The 14734-nt window shown below is 50.5% G+C and overlaps 1 protein-coding gene and 1 long non-coding RNA gene across 3 annotated transcripts; one reads left to right on the top strand and one right to left on the bottom strand.

Annotated features, from left to right (window-relative positions):
- The first annotated feature begins 26 nt into the window (after window positions 1-26).
- On the top strand, window positions 27-1037 carry LOC135444711 (uncharacterized). Its single transcript, XR_010439259.1, has 2 exons — window positions 27-531; window positions 668-1037. It is a non-coding gene; the product is annotated as an uncharacterized LOC135444711 (long non-coding RNA).
- Window positions 1038-1302: 265 nt separating this feature from the next.
- On the bottom strand, window positions 1303-14128 carry LOC135444706 (ubiquitin carboxyl-terminal hydrolase CYLD-like). 2 transcript variants are annotated; one of them, XM_064706777.1, is made up of 15 exons: window positions 14091-14128; window positions 11749-12215; window positions 11382-11666; window positions 11106-11175; window positions 10249-10469; window positions 9610-9763; window positions 8329-8467; window positions 7597-7707; window positions 7110-7201; window positions 6324-6390; window positions 5163-5292; window positions 4819-4927; window positions 4540-4658; window positions 3771-3990; window positions 1303-3022 (listed from the first exon to the last, which is right to left on the bottom strand). In XM_064706777.1, the coding sequence occupies exons 2-15, from the start codon at window positions 12202-12204 to the stop codon at window positions 2838-2840; spliced, it is 2358 nt and encodes a 785-aa protein (XP_064562847.1). In that variant the 5' UTR covers window positions 12205-12215; window positions 14091-14128; the 3' UTR covers window positions 1303-2837. The 2 variants fall into 2 exon arrangements, with proteins under 2 accessions (XP_064562847.1, XP_064562848.1); XM_064706778.1 differs by lacking the exon at window positions 14091-14128 and adding an exon at window positions 13873-13960.
- Window positions 14129-14734: the final 606 nt, after the last annotated feature.

Genomic DNA, 14734 nt, shown 5'->3' with positions numbered 1-14734 from the left:
CTGCCATCCCTGTGCCTGATCTTGGTGACCCTGCCAGCCTTGTGCCCTCTGTGGTGGCCCTGCCATCCCTGTGCCTTCCTTGGTGGCCCTGCCACCCCTGTGCCCTCTGTGGTGGCCCTGCCATCCCTGTGCCTTCCTTGGTGGCCCTGCCATCCCTGTGCCTTCCTTGGTGGCCCTGCCATCCCTGTGCCTGATCTTGGTGGCCCTGCCACTCCTGTGCCTTCCTTGGTGGCCCTGCCAGCCCTGTGCCTTCCTTGGTGGCCCTGCCATTCCTGTGTCCTCCTTGGTGGCCCTGCCATCCCTGTGCCTTCCTTGGTGGCCCTGCCACTCCTGTGCCCAACTTGGTGGCCCTAGAACAAAGTCTGGAGTGCCACCAACAGGGTGACAAGGGACACCCATGGGATACCCGTGGCGGACACTCTTTGCTTTGGCAATTCCAAGCTTCATCTCTGTGGCCACATTCCAACTCTTTCCACTCTGGCCAAATTCCCTGAGATTTGGAGGCTGGCTCCAGGCTGATCCCAGCTCCAGGTTGATCCCAGCTTCAGGCTGATCCCACATCCAGGTTGATCCCAGCTCCAGGTTGATCCCACATCCAGGCTGATCCCAGATCCAGGCTGATCCCAGCTCCAGGTTGATCCCAGCTCCAGGCTGATCCCACCTCCAGGCTGATCCCAGCTCCAGGCTGATCCCAGCTCCAGGTTGATCCCACATCCAGGCTGATCCCAGCTCCAGGCTGATCCCAGCTCCAGGTTGATCCCAGCTCCAGGTTGATCCCAGATCCAGGCTGATCCCAGCTCCAGGCTGATCCCAGCTCCAGGTTGGCCCCAGCTCCAGGCTGATCCCAGCTCCAGGCTGATCCCAGCTCCAGGTTGATCCCAGCTCCAGGCTGATCCCAGCTCCAGGCTGATCCCAGCTCCAGGTTGATCCCAGCTCCTGCACTCTCTAACCCCCGTTCCCACAGGAAACGTGGCTCTAACCCACACTGAGCTTCACACTAAGCAAAAAATTTCAAATAAAAGCCTTTTCCCATCATGGCTCTGACCCTAATTCCAGTGAAAAACCCTTTGGAGCTCCATTGGGAATGGGAAGGTGAGAGGGAAATCTCCAGGGATCAAACCTGTGGCTTTGCTGTTCTGTCCATGGTTTGGATCTTGGCAGAAATTACAGGGAAGAAAACAATTAAGAGCTTAACAAAGCATGGCCTGATGGTCTTGGATTTCTGGGAATTCCAACAGCATTGTATCCCATTTTAAGACGAAAAAAATACTCCAGGAAATCCAGGATCAGTTTACTAAAAATTAGATTTTTTTTTTTTTTAAGCAAAGCACCAAAGATGAGGAGTCCATTGCACCTGAGTAGAGATTTTCCTGAGTTTTTGGGAGAGGAGGAATGAAGAACAAGGAGAGTGACCTGGGCCAGCATTTGTCACCCTCACAGACGCAATTCCTGATGTTCAGGAACCATTTTGGTGGGCAGAGAAGCTCCTGGGTGTCTTTGCACTTTCTCCTCAAGTATTTATGGATATTGAGGAGATTCCTGAGCCTTTTTTCTCTCCAGGCTGGGCAATTCCAGCTCCCTCAGCATCTCCTCATAGGAGATGCTCCAGTCCCTTCATCATCTCTGTGGTTTTTCCTTGGATTTTGTCTCTCGTGTACTGGGGAGCCCCAGATTGGACCCAGTAATTCCAGGTGTGACCTATCAGAGCTGAGCAGAGGGAAAGAATCCCTCCAGGACCTGCTGGCAACACCTGGAATGCCAGGAAGATCCCAAACCACGCATCCCAAGCCACCAGGACCGATCCAAAGCTCCAGGCTTTGTTAAAATTACTCCACTCTGCATTAAAGAGGGGAGGAAAAGAGAGGAACAGGGTTAAACCTGCACATCTGGGAATCCTGGATGCTTTCCTTGAGGTTTTTTTGTGGAATCTGGGCATCCCACTGACTCAACTTCCCACTTAACAGCAGGGAACCCCCAGTTTTACAGATTTATTTAACTTAAGGAACATCAGTTCCCACCCAAACCCTAAAACCTCCTGCAGAAAATCCCAGAGTGCTCATTTTTATTTTTCTTTTTCTATTTTTGCCCTGGGAATTCTGGTATTTGACCCCAGAACTTGGAGGTGGATGCAAAGATGGGACAGAAAGTGCAGAAAGTGAGGTTGCAATAACACTGAATCCTGTGCAGATTTTGCCAAAAAGAGGAAGCGGCAGGAGCCCAGATGTTGCTCCTCTGCTCCCATCCTCCTTCCAGTTTTGTTCTTGGAAAAAAAATAATCTATTTTTAAAGCATGGCTTCAGCTCAGGATATCCATGATTGGAAATAAGGGATGGTGGGTAAAAGTGCCAGTTAGTGCTGGATAAGGGAAGTGCAGGGAATTGAGGGACGTAGGTGAGGAAAATCAATCCTGGCCTGATTTTCCTCACTCCACAAATCCAGGTGAGGGGGTTTTAGGAAAGGTTGTGGTTTCTTGGGAAACCTGTGGATAATTCCTTGTGTTTTGATTTCTGCTGGTCCCCAGCTTTGGAGGGAAGGGATGGCAGGGAAACATGGATGTGGGGATGCTCCAGCTGCAGAGTACCCGGAGAGGGAGAATTATGGAATGTGGGGAATAGGAATGAATTTGAGCATCAGTAATTCCAAGTCCAGCTGTGCCCAAGTACCAACCACTGGATAAAGCCAGGATTTAACAAACCCAGCCTGGCTTGGATCATCTGACACCGAGAGAGGCGAGAAGAGGCAGCTCGGAGCATCCAGACTTGGCTGCTTCCACCTTCTGGGATGATCCAAGCTCCCATTCCTGACGCTGCTCCTTTGCCATCCGCTCTGGGACGGTGTCACTTGTAAAGTGCCATTTTCCTGCTCTGGTACAGGTACATGTAGGCGTCACAAAAGAGGCGTTTGGCCACCCCATCCATGTCCCGAGGCTGCTCCAGGGCCAGCACAGCCAGGGGCAAGTCCAGGTATTTGGCAATTTCCGGGCACAGCGTCACCGTGGGAATGTTGAAGCCGTTTTCGCCACCTGAGGTGGAAAGAGGAAGAAAAATCCCAAACCAGATCCCAAAGGGATGGGTTCCTACAGCTCCAGCAGATCCCAGCACGCTCTGGAGTCGTGCAGAGCCTCAGCTGGGAGATGTGGAGGCCAAAAGCAGTGGGAGAGGTTGGATGAGGGGAGACCATCCAACCTAAAGGGAATCCAGGAGAGCTGGAGAAGGATTTGGGACAAGGGATGGAGGGACAGGACACAGGGAATGGCTTCCCATTGCCAGAGGGCAGGGATAGATGGGATATTGGGAAGAAATTCTTCCTTGACAGGGTGGTGAGGAGCTGGAATGGAATTTCCAGAGGAGCTGTGGCTGCCCCATCCCTGGAATTGTCCAATTCCAGGTTGGATGAGGCTTGGAGCAACCTGGGATAGTGGAAGGTGCCCATGGCAGGGGCTGGAACTGGATGAGTTTTAAGGTCCCTTCCAACCCAAACCATTCCATGATTCTGTGATAAAAACACAGTGGGGAAGGAGAGGAGAAGCAATCCGTGCCCACAAGCTGGGATAGGATCCCAAAATCCCTTGTTTGACCACAACCAGGAGCTGGAAACACCTGGAAAAACCCCCTTGCAATCTAATTAAAGGAAAGCCAAATCCACAGAAAACCTAAACAGGGAAACTTGAGAGGAAAGGGTGGACTGAGCAGGCCCAGGCAGCTTCCCACATCCCATTCCCACATGCCATTCCCACATGCCATTCCCACATGCCATTCCCGTTCCCTCACCGTGCCGGTCGGCCATGCTGTCGAAGAACATCCAGTGCTCGTGGCCAGGGCCGTATTTCACGAAGGACACGTAGTGACTGGTCTCGATGCACAGCACTGCAAACAGCTCCAGCTTCTCCCGTGGCACCTGCTGGCAGCCCCGGGCGCTCCAGCTCTGGAATTCCTCTGGAATGTGCAGCTTCCTGGGTTTGTGCGCTTTGCGGCGGCGATGGGAGTGAACCTGAGGAGAGGGGACAGGGTGGCATTGGCACAACTGGCCCTGGCCTGCCAGGAAGGGGGGACAGAGGTCACATTCCCAATTTATTCCCTGCTGGTGCGATTCCCGTGCTCCCTGCTTGCCTGGGAACAGCCTGGCAGCAGGAAGCGGAGATGGGAGCTTGTCACCCTGCAAGAGGCAAAAACTGTGGGAATGCTCATGGAGAAACAGCAGGGAGGGAGCAGCACTCAGTTCCTGCAGGATTGCACCTCATTCATGGAACAGGTTGTCCAGGGAAGCTGTGGATGTCCCATCCCTGGAATTGTCCAAGAGCTTGGAGCAACCTGAGCAGCATCCAAGGGGTGGAACTGGAATGAGCTTCAAGGTCCAATCCAAGTTTTTCCATGATTCCGTTATTGTTTAAGAGGTTTCACAACTTCTGTCTCCTGGTGGGAACGACCCTCAGGAAAGGGCTGAGAGCTGCAGGGACAGCCCAGGGGAACGTGGGGATTTTGGGAGGGTTCATCCCTCTGACAGCTCCCAAGGTGGATTTTGGGAATAGCCATGGAATACCTGTTTGGAGCAGGAGCTGCAGAACTGCTTCAGGCCCGTGGCTGCAAACACTTGGTCCTTGAAACACTCCGGGCATTCCAGAGTGGCAACATCCCCACACAGGCAGCATTCCCTGGGACCTGCCAGGGAAAAACAGAGCTCAGAGGGAGTCTCTCCTCCAGATCCCACCTAAAATCCAGCTTGTCCTGCCAAAACTGGGACTCAAGGAAGAAGAATCCCACCCCCAGAGAGCCCAGAGCTGGTTGCTCACAGCCCATCATCATCATCATCATCACTCACTGTCCAGCAGCAGATCTGTTATATCCAGCTCCAAGGAAGGGATGATTTTGCTGAACATTTTATATTCCTTCCCAAAACGTGGCATTTGGATAATGAAGCAAGATGGGATCTGGGAAAAAAAATAAAAAGGGAAAGAGTCACCCTGCCAGAAGAGCCAAATCCCAGAGATTTTTTTGCTCTGTCTCAATTTGCTGTCATTATTCACGGGACAAAAGGGAAACAGGGAAAGCAGAGGCCTTTTCCTAAATCATTCCTGGATTCAGTGTTGGATATAAAACATCCAAGGCCTCACAGGTGTTTTGGGAAGCAGGAAAAGCAGGAAAGCAGAAGGAAACTGGACTCACCTCCACCAGCTTCAGATCTGAGGACAGGAAGGAGCGTTCCACCAACTGCTGCACATCAGGAACCACCAAATCCTCCTGCTTGTCCATAAATATCTGGTAGCAGTAACATTCCTGCTCCTGGCCTCCTGACCTACAGGGAGAACTCATGGGATTGGGGATGTGGTGACACAAAAATTGGGAGTTTCCCAAAGTTTGTCCTGGGAGAGCTCCTGGGCTCGAGGCACCGAGGGTGGTTTGGTGCCACACAAAGTGCTTTTTCCACCCAAAAATACCAAATTTATGCCAGGGGAGCAGTAGATAAGTAGGAATTTTGGCCTTATTATCCCTTTGGAGCAGCACATCCTATAAGCAAAATTCAATTTCCCCTCAATATAAATCTAAAAGATAATTTAGCATTAGCAAATTCAGCATTTAAATTGACAAACGGATGCTTCGATGCAGGATGAATTAAAAAAATGCATCCAAAAAGCCAAACTTAAGGTGAGCTGTGTGCAGATCTCCCACAATCCCTAAAGAAAGCAGGGAAAGGATTTCCTTGGGATGACCCCGTGCAGGGGAGCTGCAGCACAGAGTCCTCTTTGTGCCCGGCCTTTCCCAGCACTCCACGATCCACGGCTCCAGCGGCGGCTCCACAAAGGAAGCACAGAAATCCAACAATTCCCCTTCTGTGCTCACCAAACAGCACAGTTATTTTTGGCTTCCTCCAGCCTCTCATCCTCTTTGTAGAGTCCCCAAAAAACTGGGAGTGCATCCATGGGCTGCCTGTTTGGAGAGGCTGTGGGAGCTGAGCCAGCTTGGCAGCCTGGACTCATCCCAAATTCATCCAAAGGCTGTTGGATAACTGCTGGATCTGCCCCAAAGTCGGACATCACCTTTCTCAAACCCCTTCTGGCCCTCCCTGAGGATGGCACAAGGTTTTTATCCTGATTTTCTGAAGGCAGCACCCTCCAGGGAGGGCTCAGAAGTGCCTTTGTCCAGATGGGAAAATCACAACAAGCAGGATCAGAGTCTGTTCCTAAGGAGCTGAGAAAAACTCAGAGCTGTGATTCCAAAAAACTTTGGTGGAAAGGGATAAATGACCCCCCATCTGCCCAGGGATTCTGAGGTGGAAAATAATGAGCCTGGCCCTGGGAATTGTATCCCTCAGCTGTGGAAACTTACTGGAGTTTCAGTAGTGGCTCAATTCCCAGGATCTGCTGCATTATGAGATTGAGGAACTCCTCAGGATCTGGAAAGTGAGAGGAGAGGATGGATCAGACCACGCCAGGAACTGCCTTGTCCCACTGCATCCAAGAGCTGCCAGGTAAACATGAGCCAGCATTCCTGGGGCCTGGAATTCCCTCTTCAGGTTAGGGATAAAGGCTGAGAGCAGATGGTTAAGGCAAAAATCCCAAAGGGAACATGGAAAATGCCAAGCAGCCTTCAGAGACTGCACTTCCATGGAATTCCGGGATGGTTTGGGTGGGAAAGGACCTTCAAGATCATGGAATTACAGCCATTGCCATGGGCAGGGACACCTTCCACTGTGCCAGGTTGCTCCAAGCCTCATCCAACCTGGACTTGGACAATTCCAGGGATGGGGCAGCCACAGCTTCTCTGGGAATTCCATTCCAGCTCCTCATCACCCTCACAAGGAGGAATTCCTTCCCAGTATCCCATCTATCCCTCCCCTCTGGCAGTGGGAAGCCATTCCCTGTGTGCTGTCCCTCCATATTTTGTCCCAAATCCCTCTCCAGCTCTCCTGGATCCCCTTTAGGCACTGGATGGGGCTCTAAGGGTACAGAGAGATTTAAAAACTGAAAGAATTCTACAAGTGAATTTTTACACCAATTAACACCAGCACCTAATTAAAGCACATTCCTGGCACAAAGGGAAGTTGCCAGCTGGCTCCTGGAGGAGGAAAAACGCAGGGAAGCCGCTGGGGAAGGGCCCCAGGGAGCTCCTCACCTTTCTCAGCGTTGGTGAAGCTGGAGCACTGGCCCTTGTCCGTGAGCTGCTCCCGGAGGTGCATCACACTGCTGGCCCTGACAAAGCCACTCCTGGGAACAACAACCAGCTGCAGGTGAGGGAAACCATGGAATGGCTGGGCTTGGAAGGGATCTTCAACTTCATCCAGGTCACCCCCGCTTCCATGGGCAGGGATGCCACCAACAAGACCAGGTTGCTCCAAGCCACATCCAACCTGGCTTGGGACACTTCCAAGGATGGGGCATCCACTGGGAATTCCATTCCACCCCCTCAGCACCCTCACATGGAAAATTCCTTCCCAATATCCCATCCCAATCCATGCTCTGTCGGTTTAAAACCATTCCTCCTTGTCCTGAACACCTTTGGATGTGGCTGCCAGGTTTTCCTCGGTGCCAGGTACCACCTTTAGGGCAGCAGGGAAGGAATGAGGAAAAATGGGACAAATTCCAGCATTCCCTACACTCACCTACGGAGGGGATTGACGATCTCATCCCGCAGAATTCCCTGGACATTCCTGTCACACAGTGGGAAGGGCATGAAGAGCATGGAGTCCAGCACGGAGGTACAGGAGAAGAGGCTGTGGGAAGAGTGGGATGTCATTTTTAAGTTTGAGGGTTTGGAAGCAACAGCTGGAAACCAAAAATGTGGTGGCTGGTGACAGTCAATGGCTTTGATGTCCAACAATCCATGCATGGAATTACAGGGAGGTGAGGGAAACACATCTGCACGGTGAGGCACAGCTGGAACAATGAACACTGGGATAAAGCAAGGGAACAGCTCAGGGAGAAGGAAATTCCTACTTTGCAGCCAAAACTGCTCAGGGAAGGGCACCACTGAGTCTTTTTCCTCTCCAGGCAGGGAAGTTGGGACCTCCTGGGTGGGTTCTTTGGAATGATTCCAGCCAGAACTTCCAGGGACAGAGCCAGCACAGTCCAAATCCGGAAAACTACGAGCTCTCAGCACCCTGAATGACAGACACAGGGGAACAGGGGGGTCTTCAGGGCTGAAAATCCTGCTGGATTTGGGAAGGAGATCCAAAAGCACCATGGAGGTTGTACCTCCACACAGTTACACCTTGCTCTACACCAGGTAAACTTCCAGCCACCTTGGAAATCCAGGGAAGTGCTGCAATTTGGGGCTCAGCTTAATTAAAAAGCCATTCATTTAATGAGCCTGCACCACCCAAGCAGGTCCTTACCTGAAGAGAGCTGCATCCATGTAGCAGGAATTACAATGGCCTTGGATGCCCTTCATCCGCCCTTGGAGAACACGGACTGCTGCCTCATTCCTGAGGGGAGGAAAACTCTCTGCACCCTCTGGAAGAGCTTCTTGTCCTCCTGCAAGAAAAGGAATTGCCTGCACCTCCTCATCTGGGTCAACTCTGCCCTTCCTTGAAGCCTCAAAAGTCTGGGGAGAGCCTAAAACTCTCAGACCTAAGGTGGCTTCTTAATCCAGCTTTTCATAAATCACAATCTTTCAGACTTGAGGGATATTCCCATTTAGGTTGGAAAAGACCCCTAGGATTGAGTCCAGCTGTTAATCCAGCCAGAGATGTGGATAAACACCAAAAAACAACACTCGAAGGAAGGCAAGAAACGCTGCCCACGGGGTTTTTTCCACATCCTTCTCTGTTGCAATGTGTTTTAAACTTTCAGGTCCCTTCCCCAGGTGTACCAATACCCTCTTCCCCTCCCCCCCTTGTCCCTTGCTGAGTGAGTCCTGTCAATCAGGCTTAACATTCCAACAAGCCGTCGTGTGGTTGGTCAAGTTCAAAGGATGCCCCTCAAGCCTGGGGGTCATTGGCCTGTCCAGCTGTCATTCTCCCCTGAGACCCCGCCCCTCCCACCTGGTTGGTGGCTCACCTGTCCCCTCCCCTCCCCCTGAGCTTAAAAGGTGAGTCAGGCCATGCGCTCAGGATTCTGTTGGAGCTGCTGCCAAGATTCAGACCTGTGTCACCATGGAATAAACCTCTGGATATTAAACCCTCCAGCAGAATCCTCTCCTTTTTTCTCTTCACCTTCGCCTGAAGCCTTCTTCCTGAGGTAAACGGAGTTCCTAACAAGCCTGGACTTGTTTAGAGCCTGGCTGCAACCACCAGCAAGCTAAAGGTGTCTCTGGGGTGATATACCACAGCTGCCGCCTTTGGCCTCTCTGGGGTGATACACCACAGCTGCCGCCTTTGGCCTCTCTGGGGTGATACACCACAGCTGCCGCCTTTGGCCTCTCCGGGGTGATAAACCACAGTGCCGCCTTTGGCCTCTCTGGGGTGATACACCACAGCTGCCGCCTTTGGCCTCTCTGGGGTGATACACCACAGTGCCGCCTTTGGCCTCTCTGGGGTGATACACCACAGCTGCCGCCTTTGGCCCAGCAGCGAGGGTCAGACTGGCCCAGGCACAATCTACCTGGTAATATTGGGATTCATATTCCAATACTTCTCCCATCTCAGCCCTGTTTTCCTGCTTCCCAGAGGACTCACTGAAATCCCCCAGGGACAGCTCGGAGCTGGGGAAGCTCTGGAAGCGCACGTCGGGCTGGCAGGAGTTCAGCCTCACGAAGAGGCCGCGCTTGGGGGCGCAGTGGAAGTAGGACCTGCCCAGCCACTCTCCAGCCGTCACCCCCTTGTCTTCATCCTGGGAAAACAGCAGGATTTATGGAATTATGGGTGGAAAAGAGGTCTGTGATACAGTCTAGCTCTGCAATGCTGCTGAGGCCACCATTTGATCGTGTCCCCACAGGGATGGGGACCTCACTCCTGCCCTGGGCAGCTGTGCTAGGGCTGGACAACCCCATCCATGAAGGAATTTTCCCAATATCCAACCTAAACTCCCACTGGAGCAGCCTGAGGCTGTTTCCTGTTGTTCTGTCCCTTGTTCCCTGGGAGCAGAGCCCAATTCCCACTTGGTCCCACCCTCCTGTTAGGGAATTGCAGGGATCCAGAAGGTTCTCCCTGAGCCTCCATTTCTCCAGGATGAGCCCTCCCAGCTGCTCCTGCTGCTCCAGACCCTTCCCAGCTCCATTCCAGCCCCTCAACACCCTTTACCTGGTGATCCCAAAATTCCACCCTCCATATTCAAGCACAGCATTCCCAGGTCCTTTCCCAGCTTTCCAGCCTCACCAGTTCAACTCCAGCCATTTTTTCCTTGATTTGGGGCAGGTAGCCCAACCAGCGGATGATTCCTGAAACTTGATTCCCCTTGTCCAAGGTAATCTGGACCATGGAATTCACTTCCAGGGGTGAATTCCCACCTTCCCCTTCCTCGCCGCTCTCACCGATTTCTCCTTTCATTGGGTTTGGTTTTCCAAAGCCCACGTCGGAGTTGAACATTGGGAAAAAACCTGATGGGCAACACAAAACATCAGGAGAGTTGGGAATTGGATCCTCTGGGTCTAATTCCGGGTCTATTTTGGAAATTCCAGGTTACACACACAAGCAGGAAGCTGAGCAGCAGGGACACAAGGTGTAATTCCCAGTGTGTCCAAGCTGGTCAGACAGGATGAGAGGGAATGATCCTGCTCCTTGTTTCCCTGCTCAAAGCTTCACATTCCAACCTCTGGCTGGCCCTGGAGCTAATCCAGCCCTTCCCAGGCTACTGGAATGGCGGCAGGGGGGTTATTTCCTAATTTTTTCTACTAATTCCTTGTCTTGTCCAACAATTCCCACCATTGCTGCTCCAACTGAGCCTTTCCCACCAGGATGAAGCTCCTGCTCCATCTTTTCCAGCTGAATTAAAGACTTTTTAACCAGTGGTGCCTCTTCCCTGAGGGAATTCTGTGCTGCCATCAGCCTCTCCTTCCTGACAAATGGGATTCAGCTTTAGCTTTGTGTGGAATGTGAGATTTTTCCATAAATCCCGGTCCATTAAGACAAGCTGTAGGTTTTATTGGGATTTCAGCTCCTCAGTACCCCGCAGAGAAGGAATAAATTCCAAATTCCCCCAGAATGGGATCAGCACACATCCAAAGATCACCTACTTTGCAAGCTCTCCTTCACAACAGATTCCATGGGGATTTCCCTGAAAATGTCAGTCGTTCCTTCTTCTTCCTGGAAGGAGTGAAAAATCCATCAGCTAGGGAAAAACCCATCAGCTAAACACTGGAATATAAAGGATTTTTTTAACAAAGTTTACACAGAACCTCACATCCCTTTTGGATATTCCTTCTATTTCTCTCGCACATCCAACCATAATGTGATTTTTTCCTTTAAAATCCCCCCCCAAAAAAAAACAAACATGGAAAAGCTGCTCTTACCGGGCAAACCTTCACAAACCATTTGCTCCCTTCCCTGTAAACTGCCATGGCAATTCCTTTGGTGGGGATGTCATCCACGAGGAAGCTCACGGCATCTCCCACTTTCACGGGAACCACCTCCTCCGTGTCCTCTTTTCCCAGCTTCTGCTTCCCATAATCGTTGCCTGATGTGGGAATAAACTGGATTTTGCTGAAGGGCAGGAAGATCCCACAGTTCCTCTTGCACTTGAAGTACTCGGTGCCGTGGTAGGACCCGTCGCTTCTCCCTCTGTTTTCCCCCTCTCCCTGAAAACACACCAGGATGTCACACACAGAGAAAAATTTCATGGAAAAAACGAGGAATCCTCTGCTTTGCCCCCACCCTTACCTGCAACTCCACCCCAAAAAACACCGGGGTCAGCACAGCCAAGCTGGGCTTGTAGATGCTCCCGATGTAGCGCACGACTCCCGGGAAAAATTCCCTCTCCACCTCCACCATCACATTTTGACCCGGCACGGCTCGGAGAGCTCCCTCCAGGCTCTGCCTCTCCAGGAAAAAATCCAGGCGCTCGCTGTGGCTCCCGATGGCCAGCAGGAATCCGGCGGCTTCCTGGCGCACGGGCTGCAGGATTCCCAGGTTGATGGTGACCGTGGAGCTGTCGTCCAGCATGACGACCTTCAGGAAGCAAGCTGGGGGCCCATCCTCGGAAAAATTCCGCAGGTAGCTCCTCTCGCTGCAGAAGCACAGGTTCCCGGCTTGGAAGTACTTGTTTCCATAGGCACAGTCCTCGGTCAGGATGTAGAAGCAATTCCTGTCGGCTGCCAGAGGCGGGAGGTTGGACATGGCAGGTTCCCCTGGGTTGGGAGAGCGACAGCAATGGGGATTTGTGAGTGTTGGCGAAGGATTCCCGAAGAATCCGGGGGTTGGGAGAGGTTTTGGATGGAACCCCGCGCTCAAAGCCTCGCCCGGGTGAGTCTGAGCCTCTCCCAAAACGTCCCTGCTCCCTTTTTCCAGGTGTTTAATCACCCTCGTGGTGGTTCAAAATTCCATCTAACCCGGTTTCCCGCATTCCTGCTCATCCCTGGTTCCCTCGCTGTGCTTCCATGGGAAAAGTCCAGCTCTGCCTTCTCCACTAAATCCTCCCAGGATGAGATTTCACAAAAAAAAAAAAAAAACAAAAAACATGGAATGGTTTGGGCTGGGAGGAACCTTAAATTCATCTCATTCCATAGGCAGGGACACCTTTCCCTACCCCAGGTTGCTCCAAGCTCCATTATTCCAGCCACACCTGGAATAATTCCAGGGATGGAGAGGCTGCTCCAGCTGGTCCAACCTGTTCTGACCCTGTCCAGCCTCATTAAATTCCATGTTTTCTTTCCTTACTCACGGGACTGAGGAAAAGGATCAATCCTGCCTTTTAAAATTCCCTGGAAAAGGGATTCCCGCTCCTCGGTGTTGCTACAGCTCATGAATATTCATGGGTATTTTGAATATTCATTCTAGATATATGCACATCACCCCTTGAGGTACAAAGATCTCCAGCTTTCCTAGCAAATATTTATTTATTATTTAATTTATATTAAAAGAAATAAAAGTATCTGGAAGCTGGAATATATTTTGGTGCTTATTTTTTAGTTCAATTCTGACAAGTGAAAATTCATGTGGTTAAAATTCCCGTAGGTTAATCTGACTGGTGGAATTCCAGTTAAATTCCAGTGGTTACATTCTAATATTTAAATTCCAGTAGTAATTAAAATCCAGTCATTGAATTCCACTTTTTATCCTCCCTTATCTTCTCCTTTGATTATTCCACAGAAAATCAGGATCCAAAAAATTTTGTTTGAGCATGAAGAAAGGGTGAATAAAAAAACCCAAAACATTTCCCTCACTAAAAGCCCAAAATAAGTTGATTTTTCTTATTAAATTCCCAATAATAAACTATTTAATTAACCAAAACTCCAAACATAAATTTTCTCATAAATTAACCAAGAACATAAACAAAAATATAAGAACACTAAAATAACCAAGAATAAACTTTCCTCATCAAGCCCATTTTCCTCATGAAAGCTCCAGAATAAACCACATAAATAAACCATTTCCCTCGTAAAAAGCAAAAAATAAACACATTTTTATCACAAAACCCGCAAGACTAAACAACTGTCCTCATAAAAAGCAAGAATAAACAATTTTATTAATCAAACCCCAAGAATAAACCATTTTCCTCATCAAAACCCTCCTAGTATAAGTCATTTTCCTCATAAAAACCCACAAATAAACAATTTTCTTCCTTAAAAGCCGAAAAAGAACTTTTTTTTTCCTCAAGAAAAACGCAAAAAAACCCACTTTCCTCATCAAAAACTACCAATAATTCATGTTCCTCATTTTCAAAAGAACCAAAACTAATTTCTTTTCCTCATCAAAACGCCGGAATATAACCTTTTTCTCATTAAAAAACCCCAGAGAATAAACAATTTTATTCGCCAAACCCCAAGAATAAATAGCTTTTCTCACAAAATTAAGCAAGAATATACTAATTTCCTCACGAAAACCGCCAAATAAACCAATTTCCTCGCGGAAACACAACAAAAAACCATTTTCCTCATTAAACCCAAGCGTAACACGGGTATTTAAACCAGAATATTCCCAATTTTCTCCGATTTATGGGAATAAATTCCCGTTCCCAGAACTCCGAGCGGGGTTTGGGCTCGACCCCTCCCCCCTCCCCTCACCGTCTCCGCCGCCGCTCCGGCCCCGGCACTTCCGCGTCCGAGCGCGCGCGGCCCGCCAGCCAATGGGAAGCGATAGGGAGAGGAAAACGACCTATAGGAGTGAAGGGGCGGGATAACAAGGGGAAAGGGGGCGTGGCACTGCAGCAGGCCCCGCCCCCTCCCGGCCGCCCTGGGGGAAAGGCGGGAACTGCGTGAGGGCCGACGGGTGAGGGGTGTTTCCATGGACCCAAATCCCTGTGGATTTGCATGTTTTTCCAGGGTCCCAAAGCCCTATGGATCCTGGAGTGTGTGTCCCCGTGGACCCAAATCCCTGTGGATTCGTGTGTTTTTCCATGGACCCAAATCCCACTGGATTCACATGTGTTTCCATAGACCCAAGTCCCTGTGGATTCATGTGTTTTTCCATGGTCCCAAAGCCCTGTGGATCCTGGAGTGTGTGTCCTCATGGACCCAAATCCCTACGGATCCCTGAATCTGATCCCTGAATTGTGAATACACAAGTCCCTGTATGTCTGGGATGTGTGTCCCCATGGGCCCAAATCCCAATGGTTTCACATGTGTTTCCATGAGTCCAAATCCCTATGGATCTGTGTCCTAATGGCCCCAAATTCTACTGAGTTCACGTGTTTCCATGGTCCAAAATC

Source organism: Zonotrichia leucophrys, chromosome 2, assembly GCF_028769735.1.
Source record: "Zonotrichia leucophrys gambelii isolate GWCS_2022_RI chromosome 2, RI_Zleu_2.0, whole genome shotgun sequence".
Classification (NCBI taxonomy): domain Eukaryota; kingdom Metazoa; phylum Chordata; class Aves; order Passeriformes; family Passerellidae; genus Zonotrichia; species Zonotrichia leucophrys.
The sequence above is the reverse complement of the archived record's forward strand: the minus strand, read 5'-3'. Positions and strand labels throughout refer to the sequence as shown.